General features: G+C 42.8%; 1 protein-coding gene across 9 annotated transcripts in view; it reads right to left on the bottom strand.

The window, feature by feature from the left end:
- TRPM3 (transient receptor potential cation channel subfamily M member 3) overlaps positions 1-14322 on the bottom strand; it is a 702629-nt gene that overhangs the window by 141599 nt on the left and 546708 nt on the right. For all 9 annotated transcript variants that reach the window (XM_070480357.1, XM_070480358.1, XM_070480361.1 and 6 more), the window contains 3 exons: positions 3706-3856; positions 3386-3585; positions 1310-1442 (listed from right to left, as the gene is read on the bottom strand). In XM_070480357.1, the coding sequence (XP_070336458.1) occupies positions 1310-1442; positions 3386-3585; positions 3706-3856 (484 nt within the window). The remainder of the gene's footprint in view (positions 1-1309; positions 1443-3385; positions 3586-3705; positions 3857-14322) is intronic.

Raw genomic sequence — 14322 nt, 5'->3', positions numbered from 1 at the left:
ATAAATAACTTTTTCAAGGCCTTAGCATGAGAGAGGTCTTCAGATTTGAAGCTCCTTCCTCTGTTTGCTAGAAAATTGCTTTGCATATCATAAAATGTTCTAGTTTGCAATGACAGATGTGTATAAAATCTGTGCATGGCTTTAAATTTTATTAATATTGGCTAGTACCTATGGATACAATCACTAAATGGCATGTGGGTATATAACCACTTATCTAGACTGCATTCCTTAAATAAATAATGGGCCAGGGATAGAAAAATGCCATTTGTGTCATTTCTGCAGAGCCATTAGAGAAAACGTATGAAGTGGCTAAGCAGACAAAATGTCATTTCATGAAAACTAGACATGACTGACTCAAATCTTAAAAGTCTGAGTCATATATCAACTGATGTCATCAATGTATCATCCTTTTTCCCACTATTTATAAGTAACTCTGCCATCTTTATATTGCAAGTGCTTAAAATTTAAAGTTACACTAATGTTTTGCAATACTTGGGGTGTTCTTCAGAAAAGCAGTGCTCCAAATGCTGGAATATGCCAGCCTGGAATGAAGTTTGTATTAGACTACAGCAAAATGAGGAAAATCAGAAAAATGTAAATTTATTTGCATAAAGTTAGATTTATTAAATTTAAAGTATTCTCTTCTCTTTATTTTGAGATTTTTTCTTCTTACAGCCCTACTGGTCTATAAACCTATTTGGTCAGTGATATCTAAAAGTGTATAATAAGTAAGTAGAAAAACATCTGCTTTTATTTCTTTGCTTTTACCTTGTTCTATAAGAATAAAAAAACCCAAAATAATTGAAAAAAACACCCTCAACGATTATTCTAATTCAAGTCTCTTGCTGTTGTTTATTCAGAAGGTATTGAGCACCCACATAAGCCAGGCACTAGGAGCATCTTGACCTTTGGAGAAGATGCTCAGTGATCTACATGAAACACAAACTTGATGAGAGCCTTGAGTTGGGCTGGGCCTCTCTTGGTTTGTGTCTAGGTCTGAACTTTCCAATTTCTGGTCTAAGCCAACAACTCTTGCCCTGTCCTGGACTCAACAATCTCCTGTGTCCAAGAAGGCGACTTCTACTGCCTGCTGGAGAAATCTAGGACTTACAAGTCTGGGATTTTGATCTATAGACATTTCAGACAATGTTCTGTTCTCTCATAAGCTCAAAGATTTCTTGTTCAATAAAAATAAGCAAAAAGTAGGGGAGGGATCTCTGTTTTCTTTGTGGTCCTGCAAACATAATCAATTGATAAGGCATTCCATGGTATAAAACATCCCCAGGAGACATGTGCCCAGAGAACATACCTTTCTGAAGTCACTCGTATCCTCTCATCATTGGACGAGTTGAATCGATCATCCTTTTCTCTGAAATATTCCTCTATGCACTGCTCTTCAAAATCATGTACTTTCTTGAGCTCATCATCAGTTATGAAGAGTTCTATGGAAATGATGAGAGATATGAGGCAGAGAAGTAAAAGCAATGAACCTGAGTTGTGGGCCTAATGACATTCCTAACTCAAATCAGGTTAGGGAATGGTGCCTCGATTCTTCACTGAGACTTAAACTAAATCCAAACCTGGTAAGGTGAGTTGTGTCATTTTCCTCTTTCTGGGTGTTAGATTCATTATGGACCTCTGAATCTCACCTAAGTATACCTGGTTTACTGCAGAGACTGGCTAGAATAATATATGTCATAAGGATAACAGTGTAGCTAAATAAACGAAAGGGAAGCTATGCAGAGAAAGGTTTATTAAAAACTCCTGGGCTGAGCAGTATGGCAGACACACAGTGTTCATTTGCCTTACTCAAAGTCCTTTGTAGTGCAATTTCCCCTCCCTCTTCCAACTATTGAGACTGGAAAGCCAAATATTTCCAGTATTCCTTGGAGTTAGCAGCAACCAAGAAACACAGTTTGGCTCAAGGTACAAAAAAAATATGCTGCAGGAAAGGGTTGACATTTCAATCCACACCCCATCTCCAACGCCTTTTTCTTTCAAAGGTATTGGAAAGAGATTTTGGTTTCCTGAGAAACTACAGGTATGGGGTTGATTCTTTCTACCTTTTTTCATCTTCATACTTCTTTATGCCTTGAACATGAACATGTGAGGACTGGAAGTACAGCAGCTATTTTGCTCCTGTGAGACGAGAGAGTGTGACAGGGAATAGCTAAGTCTAAAAATAGGCTTGGGGTCTTTGACTTTAGTGGGTCATTATTGAGCTCTGGGCTATTTACCTTACCACTTTTTGTAGTAAAACCTTACTTATTTGTGTTATTGTTCATGTGGTATTCTGTTTATAGCAAGTAAACAAAGTAGTAACTGATACAGTGGTAGAAAGAGCCCAGTGGAAATCTGAACCTTTTCTCCCCTGAGCTTTCGACTTGTCTAAATGGGTATTTCAAATGGAAACAGTGAATTTTGGAATTCTTAACCCCTCTCCAACTTTCTAATTTTAATGTCTCGAAAGAGGTCAGGGATTGCTATGTCAAAGAAATTGTTAAAAGCTTCAGATTTAGAGAAACAGTTGACTATTAAGTGGCTTTGGTTTCAAACTTTAGTTGCACTAGTAATCACCTGGAGGTAATTCTTGGGCCATGATCCTAAAGGCTCTGATTCAGTAGATTTAGTGTAGGTGGTCTATTTTATACTCTTTGAGAAACCACAGGAGGTTGCTTGTATGGGGTTGGATCCCACTGTTCTTAACAGTGGGTGTACCCGGGGGACATTTAGGAACTTGCAGGAGCTGTTAGTATTCAATGAGTGGAGGCTGTATGTGCTAAATCTTCGGAACAATTCTATATAATAAAGAATTATTTCCCCAATTGAACCTCCTTTTAGAAATACTGGGCTAGAAGGTGGTTGGTGGAAGGTCTTTTTTATACTTGGATTATGGAAAAAACTGTTGGTTTCCTCATGAACTTATATAGGAACAACCCCTAAGGCTTGGGAAATGTTTAAGACCTAAAAACACGATAGACCCAAAAACAATCATAGAAAGTCAAACTTAGTCACCTACAACTCTGCCTGTCAGGATGCTGATTTATACAGTAGCATTGGGAGCATATTAACGTGGTCCATATATCTTGTGGTGGGATGTCTGGCAAGTAAGAAGCTTAGAACCTCTGAAGGTGCTAAGACAGCCCTGCTGGAGCCTGGTTTTATCTAAGAAAGGGGAGGGGTTAAGAATGCTCAATTGCAGGCTCTCCTGTCTTCTTTCCAGCACCATTTTTTCATCGAGCATACCCTCCTATCCCTCCCAAGTCTTCAGAGCTGTGGGCAGGAAGCAGGAGGAACCAGGTGCCAGGTGGTCCTGCATGATCCCTTACAGAAGCAGTGAGGATTCCTGCTCTGTAGTTGCCGGGGGTTGTCACCCAAAGCTTACTCAGGCCATAGTCCCTTTCATCTGGGTCACTCTCGTGTTTCCTCCATCGGCAACACAGGTGCTGGAATATCATGGTCATGTGGCTGAATATGATCAGAGGTGGGGGCAGAACAGGCCTTTCATGGAAAGTCATGATGAGTTGATACCTCTGGAACTTCCACACTTGATTGGATATTGATTTTACCTCAAAAAATGTATTGCTGAAAAAAGAGACCAGAGATAATCAAGTGAGAAACACCTTGCTTTCCGCAGCACCACACTCCCCTCCTGCCTCAGTCTCCCTACTCCATTCCAAGGGTTCTGAAGAAAGACCCTCTTACTTAAAGACAGCGATGAGGAGGTTGACCAGCAGGATGTTTGCCACTAGGAGGTAGCAGGCCATGATGGCCGGCACGATCCAGGCTCCTGTCTTGCAGGGGGGCAGTTGGATTATTTTACCATCCTCTCGAGTCTCATTCTGTCCACAGGGAGCTGAAGGAAGCAACACAGGCAAGATGTGAGAAATTGTGTGGCTCTGGGATTAAAATCATAGACTGATTTGAATGAGAGGGTTTTTCTTTTCTTTTCTTTTCTTTTCAGATGAAGGAAAAATACAGCCCTCTCAAAACAAACAGAAAAGAATTCCAGAAAAGCCTAAATAAACAAACAAAAGCTTCATGAATATCCCTAGGGGCTGCCACTGCAGACGGAAGTCGGTTCTGCCAGTTTCCCGAGTTTGTCATCTGAAAGAGGTGGGTGGAGCCCCCTGCTGGCTGGCTGAGTCCCTGGGGCACCGGGTCTCCCCAGGAAGCCTGGTGAGGGCTTTCCAGAAGCTCAGGAGGGGCAGAGTCTCATCGCCCCATCATGTTACTTTCAAAATGTGCTGTGGGGGTCAGAAGCCGACAGCTGGAAGAGCAGCAGCATCGAGAGACTGTCGATTGGGAATTAACACCAGGGCAGCTGTTAATTGCTGCAAGGAACAACCCAGGGGCTCTGAGTTAATGATCTGCTGTCTTGGTGTGGAAGGAACAAAACAGGGCAGCGCCTTGGGAAGGATTTAGGAGGCAGTCACTCAGAGCTCCTGACGGATGGCATTTCACAGGGGGGACAACGAGGGGCCATGGGCTGGGACCCTGGAGCCTGGGGCCACCTGCTTTTTTTCCAGCAGCATTTCCATTCCAAAAACGTGCTTCTCAGGGCACAGGGAACAAAACCCAACTGCACTGAATAAACGAACAAGTAGAGAAAAAGAAAAAGTCTGGAGGTGGCGGTGAGGAGGAAAGTGATGGGTGGGACTTGGGTGAGCGTGAGTAGTGTGCTAATGAGGCCTGCTTGGAGTTTCCGGGTGAATCCAGGGGAAAACAAATCCTTGACAAAGCTCCTCAGGGCTGCACAGACTACACAGCCCAGGAAGTGAGATGGTGCTGATGGCTGTGAGTGCCCAGGGGTAGGTGAGGTCGCCCTCCAATTCCAGCTGTCTAATGCCCACTTTACAACAGGGTCCTCTTGCATCTCTTTGTAAAAGAGATGTGGGGTGTGAAGCAGCCACAGCAGTTGATATAGGCAGCTTCTGAAGGTCTGCTGGGCAAGTGTGCAAAGTTGACCGGGAATCTTGGCTGGAGGACGGCAAGGGGAGTCCACTTCCTTCTCAGGAGTTAAGGTGGCTAGGCTCTGGGCTCTGCAGTTGTTCTCAGCCCTGACAGCACTAGGGGTCTTTAAAAACTGCCAATGCCCACCCCAGATAATTGAATCAGAATCTTTGAAGGTGGCCCTGGCATCGATATTTCTTTCAAAGATTTCCCAAGTACTTCTCAAGTGCCACTAACGTGAGTCTACTAAATTAAAATTAGGCTGGAAAAATTTTTGATTTTTTATATGCTTTCAAGTCCAAAATACATCTTCTCAACTTATGAGGGTTTTAATAATATCAGGTCACCAAGACTCTGTTTTAATGGCCAGGAAAAGATGGTCAAAGTGCTTCCTTTGGATGTGCCTGCAAGAGGATCAGGGGTGTATGGAATCAGGTGTTCTCAAAGAGCTGGCATCTTTTTTGTTGTTGGCAGTTGTGTCACTACTGACCCAAGACAGCTCAGTGAGGGGTCCTGATCATTTCCTCCTTGGGAATGAAAACCCAATGACAGAGGCCCTCACTGGCTCCAGGATGAAGCCCAGACTCCAAGGGTAGTTAGCATGGTGCCATCTCTTGCCACTTTCTACCTCTCCCTCTGAGCACCAACTAGATGAAGTTTTTGCAGTTTCCCAGAAATGTCATGCTCTCTCTTACTCCCTGATTTTGAGCCATGCTTCCAAAAGGCCCCTCTGACACCTTGCTCCTAACTCCCATACTTCACCTGGGTGAATCCCAGTTATTCTTCGGTGCTCACTTAGCTTTTGGCTGACTTTCTGCTCCTTTTCAACCAGGACTGGGATAGGTATTGACAGAGGTCCTCTACTTGACCAAACTCGACTCAGGCTCTTCTGTGGCCTCAATTTGTGCACTTCCACATTTGTCTCTGCATTTGTCCAATTTTAGCAAGAATTCTGCTAAGTACATTTAGCCAGAATCCCCATCCTCAGTATCTGATCACCATCAACATTTGATCACATTCCTTATCCTCCACTGTCCTCCATCTGAAGTGTGATCACCCTGACCTGTCTTCAGTAAAAATACATTAGGTCAGGTAAGCCAGAAACCCCCCTTACTCCTGATGTTTCCTCTTAGTGATCTTCCATCCACTGACACACACCCTGCTCTTGGCTATAAACTTCCCTTTTATTTTTCACTCAGAGTGAAACCCAGTCTCTCTTTTCTATTACAGAATTTCATTGCAGTAGCCCCCTTGAACAAAGTCTTCCTTTACCAAATGTCATGAATAATTTTTTCTTTAGTAATTCTGTCTTCCTTATAATCCCAGAGCTCCCTTTGTTTGCCCCTTTGGCAGGGGCGGGGTGGGGGCGGAGGGGGCTTCTCAATACTCTATCACTGTTGCCAATTTACTGGTCTTTGTGTCCAACATAAGATTCCCAGTGGGAACATATCTCTTCATGGTTTCCCATCGCAGCTCAGGATATACACACAGTACATTCACACACATCCACATGTGAAAACTGTTTGTTGAGTGACTAAAGGAGATCATTAAATACAGTTTGGTTTCTGAGCACTAACATCCACCATAGCTCTGCAAGCCTACTCATCTTGGACAGTTCTAGTTCTAAGCAGTTGCTGGCACCTTTTTCCTTAGGTCGTTTCCAGAAATCCTACCCGTGGCCTTGCAAGAAAGCTTCTCAAGCTCAACCAGATGCCTGGGTCTCTGATACCCACTTGGCTGTAAGCCTCATGGACTAGCTCACTTTGCTTTGCTCTCCTCAGCAAAGCTTATGATCCCTACCCATCCTACCTGCTTCCTCCCGGCTCGACCTCTTTTGGGGCTGTCAGACCTGTGCTGCCCTTTTCTTTGGTTTCTGCTCAGATCTCTATGAGGAAGCTGACAAAGAGCAGTAGAAAGAACTGCTTGGGGTAAGGGACAAAGGGCACATAGTCTTTACAAGTGTGATCCCTATTTCCATCTAATATCATTCTGCGATTTCTCTTTACATTCTGAGAGAATGTAAAATAAACTTGTGAAGGGCAGGACTCATCCATCTTTTGACCTCATATTTATTTATTCATTTTTGGCCACACAACATGTAGGATCTTAGTTCTTCAACCAGGAATCGAACCTGTATGCCTTGCATTGGAAGCTTGGAGTCTTTACTATTTGGCTGCCAGGGAAGTCCCACTGACCCCATATTTAGTGAAGATGCAGACACTTCCTCCACTAGAGAAAAAAACTTTCTTCCAGCCTACAGAAAAAAACCAGTGAAAACAGTAGGTGCTTCCTAGTTTTTCAGGTGGCCCATGCACATGCCCATGAGTCTTCAGATAGTGTCATTAACATGTCTCTGGATCTCTGCTTGGTTTCCCTACTAGTTACAAAATTGGACCAACTCATTATCTTTATATAAGATTTGCTTTGCTTTGGTGTCATCATAATTGGCTCTGGGAACTCTCTGACAATCCTGTGAGTATTGATTTATTCCACCTTCCCCCAATTTTTTTCCATCCTGCCTTTATAGAGTGGTAGTAATACTTCAGGGCTAGAAACATGCATTTTAATTCAGCAGATGTGGGTTCAGATCCTGATTCCACCATTTTCAAATGATGCTGTGTTAGTTTACTCCATGAACTTCAGCCTTCTCATCTGTAAAAGGGATAGTATATATGAGGGAGATCGTCAAGATCTTTAAATGAGGTAATGTTGGAGAGCACTTGTCTCAGTATCTAGCACTCAGCACTTTAACACCAACAGTGATTAACATTAGTTGGTGTCATCGTTGGTTATTTTTGTAATTAATAGACTTGAAGCTTCTCAAGGTTAGGGACTATGTCTTGATGCTCTTTATTCTGCAATCACTAAGCATAGCACTTATTCTACAAACACTTGTTGAGTGGTTATAACATGCTGCATACAGGAGATGCTGGCAGTTAAAGAGACAGTCCCTGTTGCTAAGGAACTCACAGTTCAGTAGGCGGCACAGAAAGGAACAAACATCACATTTGGGTGATACGAGCGCTGCTGGGGGCTCTGAAGAAGCAGAACTGCTGTAGCCCCTCTAGCCAGAGTGACACCAAGTAGGCTGCTAGTCAGGATCAGCCTTAAGGACCATTATCTAGATTCTACAACAAGTGCAGTATAAATGAATTAGATGATCCTTGTGGCAGTGATAATGATAATAAAAATGAATCAGTAAGAAAGTCTTCATTTGGTAAAATCAGCAAAGAGGCAGTGAACATTATATGCAACAGTTAGTGCCAAACATTGCTTTGTAATGGCTCCTAGCCACGTCCTTGTTCAGAGTATTCATCTGTACTAGAAGGTGCTATGACTCAAACTTACAGATGTCTACCACGGATGAAGATGAATGGGGTGCCTTAAGGCAGGACAAGCAGCAGATTTTAGGATGGAGAATAAGTTATCTGGACTGTAAAATGGTCCCAACCAGTATCTGGGGTTCATATTCCCGGGGAAACACTCCAGGGCACATAAACCCAAGATGGCACATGGGTGGAGGTTTGGGAATATGTGGGCTGGTAGTTACCACTGTACCTCCTCCTTCTCTGCTTTGGAACCTGATGCAAGTGGTTTTTCTCCCAACCCTTTTGCAAAAAGTAAACGTGTAGTCACCACCACTTTCATACCAAATGACAAGTTGTCACCTTCCTCTTTGTGATAGAGCAGAGTGCCTCTAGTGCAGGAGCCCCCAACCTTTTTGGCCCCAGGGACTGGTTTCATGGAAGACAATTTTCCCAAAGACTGGGGTAGGGGATGGTTTTTGGATGACTGAAGCACATTACATCTGTTGTGCACTTTATTTCTGTTATTATTACATCAGCTCCACCTCAGATCAACAAGCATTCGATCCCGGAGGCTGGGGACCATTGCTCTGGAGGAGGTTTGGTGGTTCCACCTACCGAGTAAACATTTCCCCTTCCTCTGGTAATGGCATCCTGGTTTCCCTTCGTGGAACTGTCCCCCCTCCACCCCGCTACTCACAGTCCAGAAGTTTGGGTGAAATGAGCTGCAGTTCCATCTCAAGGAGATTTATCCATGTATTTTATCCCCTGATGGCAGTGATTGGTTCAAGGATGGATATGTGATCCTAGCCTGACCAATAAGAACCAATGAGCATAAGGCTTGAGATCTTTGCTGGGACTTATGTTAAAGAGAAGTTCTCTTTTTACGTTGCAATGTAAGTCTACCAAGTGAAGAGAGCCTGCCCAGGAGTGACTCCATCACAGAGAAGAGAAACAGATTCCCAATTCAGTCATGCCTAAAACCAGAATTCTTCAGTTATATGAACCATAAAATTCCTTTTTTCCTTAAGTCAGTTTGAATTGGGTTTCTATCACTTGCAGTGAGTCCTGGCTAATAAAATCACACCTGCTTCCCTGTCCCCTGTCCACAATAATTAAAGATGTTGACATTTTGTGTATGCCACGCCTGGGAGGCTGCATTGGAGCCTTGGAGTAGCATGAAGAGATTGGAAGGGGAAACTGGGAATGTGAAATCTGACCTGAGGAGGAGCCAAGATGGCGGAGGAATAGGCGGAGAGACCACTTTCTCCCCTACAAATTCATAGAAAGAACATTTGAACGCTGAGCAAATTTCACAAAACAACTTCTGATCGCTAGCAGAGGACATCAGGTGCCCAGAAAAGCAGCCCATTGTCTTCGAAGGGAGGTAGGACAAAATATAAAAGATAAAAAGGGAATCAAAAGAGCTACGGACGGAGACCCGTCCCGGGAAGGGAGTCTTAATAGAGGAAGTTTCCAATCACCAGGAAACCCTCGCACTGGCGAGACTGGGGGGAGTTTTCGGCAATCTAACTGGGAGGAAAAATTAAACAAGGCCCACAGATTATGTGCCTAAAAGCAACTCCCAGCAGAAAAGTACCCCAGACGCCTGCACCCACCAGCAACAAGCGGGGCGGAACGGAGAGGAGCGGGCAGCATTGCTTAGGGTGAGGACCGGCCCGAAGACCCTGAGAGCAATCAGAGGGAGCTTTTTTAAACTGTGGGATAGCAAGGGTCAAAATTAACCGGCCCGAACACACTGCCGGCGGTTCACAAAACAAAGGGACTGAGAAACTCCAGAGAAGAGCCGGCCCATCCCCGCTGGAGGTAGGAGGCAGGGGGGAGGGGAAAAGGGCAAACTCAGCCCCTGAGAAGCCACCCCCTCCCACACTGCAAACAGGCCCCCGGTTCCTATCTAAAGACTTCCTGAGACCCGACTGGCGGCGCGCGCTGGGGCCGCGGAGGGAAAAGGCGCGCCGTACCGGGGAGATTGCGCCCAAGCCTCTGGCTGCCTGAGCCGCTCGCCGCGGAGGGAAAAGGCGCGCCACATCCAGGGAGAGTGCGCCCAAGCCTCTGGCTGACTGAGCCGCTCAGGCCGGGGAAGGCAAAAAACGCAGGCGCAACCGAATCCGCGCTTTTGTGGAGTACCCGAAAACTGGAACCGCACTCAAGGCAGGGCCCGCTCCATATAGAGCAGTCGGGAGCCTGAGCAGTGTAGACGGGGAAAGCACTGACACCCGTGAGCAGGGCAAACCCAGTGTGGCCGGAACACGGTGAGTGCTATCCACGCAGAGCCGTATCTGTCTGCAGCGCCCCGCCCTCCCCGTAGCAGGACTGAACTGAACTAGCGAACCTAAATAAGAGATCACCTCCGCCCCCCTGTGTCAGGGCGGAAATTAGACACCGAAGAGACGGCAAATAGAAGCCAAATAAACAAAGGGAACCGCTTCAGAAAGGACCAGTCCAACAGATTAAAACCCCTGAAGGTAACACTGACTACACCGGAAGGGGCCTATAGATATCGAGAAGTGTAAGCTGGAAAGAGGAGCTATCTGAAATTGAACTGAACCTACACTGACCGCAACAACTCCAGAGAAATTCCTAGATATATATGTACATATAATTTTTTTAATTTAAAAAAAATTTTTTTTCTTTCCTTTTTTTCTAATTTTTTCTCTTTTATTTTCTTTTAAAATTCCCTATTACTCCCCCATTACTCCTCAACTTTCATTTTCATATCCTTTTACGATTTTTTTAATTAGGGAAAAAAAATTTTTTTTTTCTTTTTCTTGTTTTTCTCTCCTATTTCCTTTTAAAGTCCTCTAATACTCCTCTATTATTCCTTAATTTTCATTTTACTATAACTTTGCCAAAAAAAAGAGAGAGAGAGAAACCCTATTTTTAAACCGAACTTCATATACATTTCTAAATTTTTTTGTGTGTTTTTGTTTTTGTTTTTAAATATTGTATTTCAAAGAGTCTAACCTCTACACTAGATTTTTAATCTTTGTTTTTCAGTATGTGATATAAATTTTGGACATTTAAGAATCCAATATTCAGTTCCCATTTCTATTCAGGAGTGTGGTGATTACTCTCCCACTTTTGACTCTCTGTTTTCTACCTCAGAACACCTCTATTTCCTCCTTTCCCCTTCTCTTCCCAATCCAACTCTGTGAATCTTTGTGGATGTCTGGGCTACGGAGAACACTTTGGGAACAGATAACTGCGTAGATCTGTCTCTCTCCTCTTGAGTCCCCTTTTTCTCCTCCTGCTCACCTCTATCTCCTTCCTCCCTCTCCTATTCTTCATGTAACTCTGTGAACCTCTCTGGTTGTCTCTCATGGTGGAGAATCTTTTCACCATTAACCTAGAAGTTTTATTATCAGTGCTGTATAGTTGGAGAAGTCTTGAGACTATTGGAAGAATAAAACTGAAATCCAGAGGCAGGAGACTTAAGCCCCAAACCTGAGAAAACCAGAAAACTCCTGACTACACGGAACATTAAGGAATAAGAGACCATCCAAAAGCCTCCATACCTACACCAAAACCAACCACCACCCAAGAGCCAATAAGCTCCAGTACAAGACATACCACACAAATTCTTTAGCAACGCAGGAACATAGACCTGAGTGTCAACATACAGGCTGTCCAAAGTCACACCTAACACATAGACCCATCACAAAACTCATTACTGGACACTCCATTGCACTCCAGAGAGAAGAAATCCAATTCCACGCACCAGAACGCTGACACAAGCTTCCCTAACCAGGAAACCTTGACAAACCAATCGTCCAACCCCACCCACTGGGTGAAACCTCCACAATAAAAAGGAACCACAGACCACCAAAATACAGAAAGCCCACTCCAGACACAGTAATCTAAACAAGATGAAAAGGCAGAGAAATACCCAACAGCTAAAGGAACATGAAAAAAGCCCACCAAGTCAAACAAAAGAGGAGGAAATAGGGAATCTACCTGAAAAAGAATTTAGAATAATGATAATAAAAATGATCCCAAATCTTGAAAACAAAATGGAGTTACAAATAAATAGCCTGGAGACAAAGATTGAGAAGATGCAAGAAATGTTTAACAAGGACCTAGAAGAAGTAAAAAAAAAGTCAATTAAAAATTAATAATGAAATAAATGAGATCAAAAACACTCTGGAGGGAACCATGAGTAGAATAACAGAGACAGAAGATAGGATAAGTGAGTTAGAAGATAAAATGGTGGAAATAAATGAAGCAGAGAGGAAAAAAGAAAAAAGAATCAAAAGAAATGAGGACAACCTCAGGGACCTCTGGGACAATGTGAAACGCCCCAACATTCGAATCATAGGAGTCCCAGAAGAAGAAGACAAAAAGAAAGACCATGAGAAGTTACTCGAGGAGATAATAGCTGAAAACTTCCCTAAAATGGGGAAGGAAATAGCCACCCAAGTCCAAGAAACCCAGAGAGTCCCAAACAGGATAAACCCAAGGCGAAACACCCCAAGACACATATTAATCAAATTAACAAAGATCAAACACAAAGAACAAATATTAAAAGCAGCAAGGGAGAAACAACAAATAACACACAAAGGGATTCCCATAAGGATAACAGCTGATCTATCAATAGAAACCCTTCAGGCCAGAAGGGAATGGCAGGACATACTTAAAGTAATGAAAGAGAATAACCTACAACCTAGATTACTCTACCCAGCAAGGATCTCATTCAGATATGAAGGAGAACTCAAAAGCTTTACAGACAAGCAAAAGCTGAGAGAATTCACCACCACCAAACCAGCTCTTCAACAAATACTAAAGGATCTTCTCCAGACAGGAAACACAGAAAGGTGGTATAAACGTGAACCCCAAACAACAAAATAAATGGCAACAGGACCATACCTATCAATAATTACCTTAAATGTAAATGGGTTGAATGCCCCAACCAAAAGACAAAGGCTGGCTGAATGGATACAAAAGCAAGACCCCTATATATGCTGTCTACAAGAGACCCACCTCAAAACAAGGGACACATACAGACTAAAAGTGAAGGGCTGGAAAAAAATATTCCATGCAAACGGAGACAAAAAGAAAGCAGGAGTCGCAATACTCATATCAGATAAAATAGACTTTCAAATAAAGGCTGTGAAAAGAGACAAAGATGGACACTACATAATGATCAAAGTATCAATCCAAGAAGAAGATATAACAATTATAAATATATATGCACCCAACATAGGAGCACCGCAATATGTAAGGCAAATGCTAACGAGTATGAAAGAGGAAATTAATAGTAACACAATAATAGTAGGAGATTTTAATACCCCACTCACAACTATGGATAGATCAACTAAACAGAAAATGAACAAGGAAACACAAACTTTAAAGGACACAGTGGACCAGCTAGACCTAATTGACATCTATAGGACGTTTCACCCCAAAACAATCAACTTCACCTTTTTCTCAAGTGCACACGGAACCTTCTCCAGAATAGATCACATCCTGGGCCATAAATCTAGCCTTGGTAAATTCAAAAAAACTGAAATCATTCCAGTCATCTTTTCTGACCACAGTGCAGTAAGATTAGATCTCAATTACAGGGAAAAAATTATTAAAAATTCAAACATATGGAGGCTAAACAACATGCTTCTGAATAACCAACAAATCATAGAAGAAATAAAAAAAGAAATCAAAATATGCATAGAAATGAATGAAAATGAAAACACAACAACCCAAAACCTATGGGACACTGTAAAAGCAGTGCTAAGGGGAAGATTGATAGCATTACAGGCCTTCCTCAAGAAACAAGAAAAAAGTCAAATAAATAACCTAACTCTACACCTAAAGCACCTAGAGAAGGAAGAAATTAAGAACCCCGGGGTTAGTAGAAGGAAAGAAATCTTAAAAATTAGGGCAGAAATAAATGCAAAAGAAACTAAAGAGACCATAGCAAAAATCAACAAAGCTAAAAGCTGGTTTTTTGAAAAAATAAACAAAATTGACAAACCATTAGCAAAACTCATTAAGAAACAAAGGGAGAAGAACCAAATTAACAAAATTAGAAATGATAATGGAGAGATCA

This window comes from Odocoileus virginianus, chromosome 18, assembly GCF_023699985.2.
Source record: "Odocoileus virginianus isolate 20LAN1187 ecotype Illinois chromosome 18, Ovbor_1.2, whole genome shotgun sequence".
Lineage (NCBI taxonomy): Eukaryota > Metazoa > Chordata > Mammalia > Artiodactyla > Cervidae > Odocoileus > Odocoileus virginianus.
This window is presented reverse-complemented; position numbering and strand designations above follow the sequence as displayed.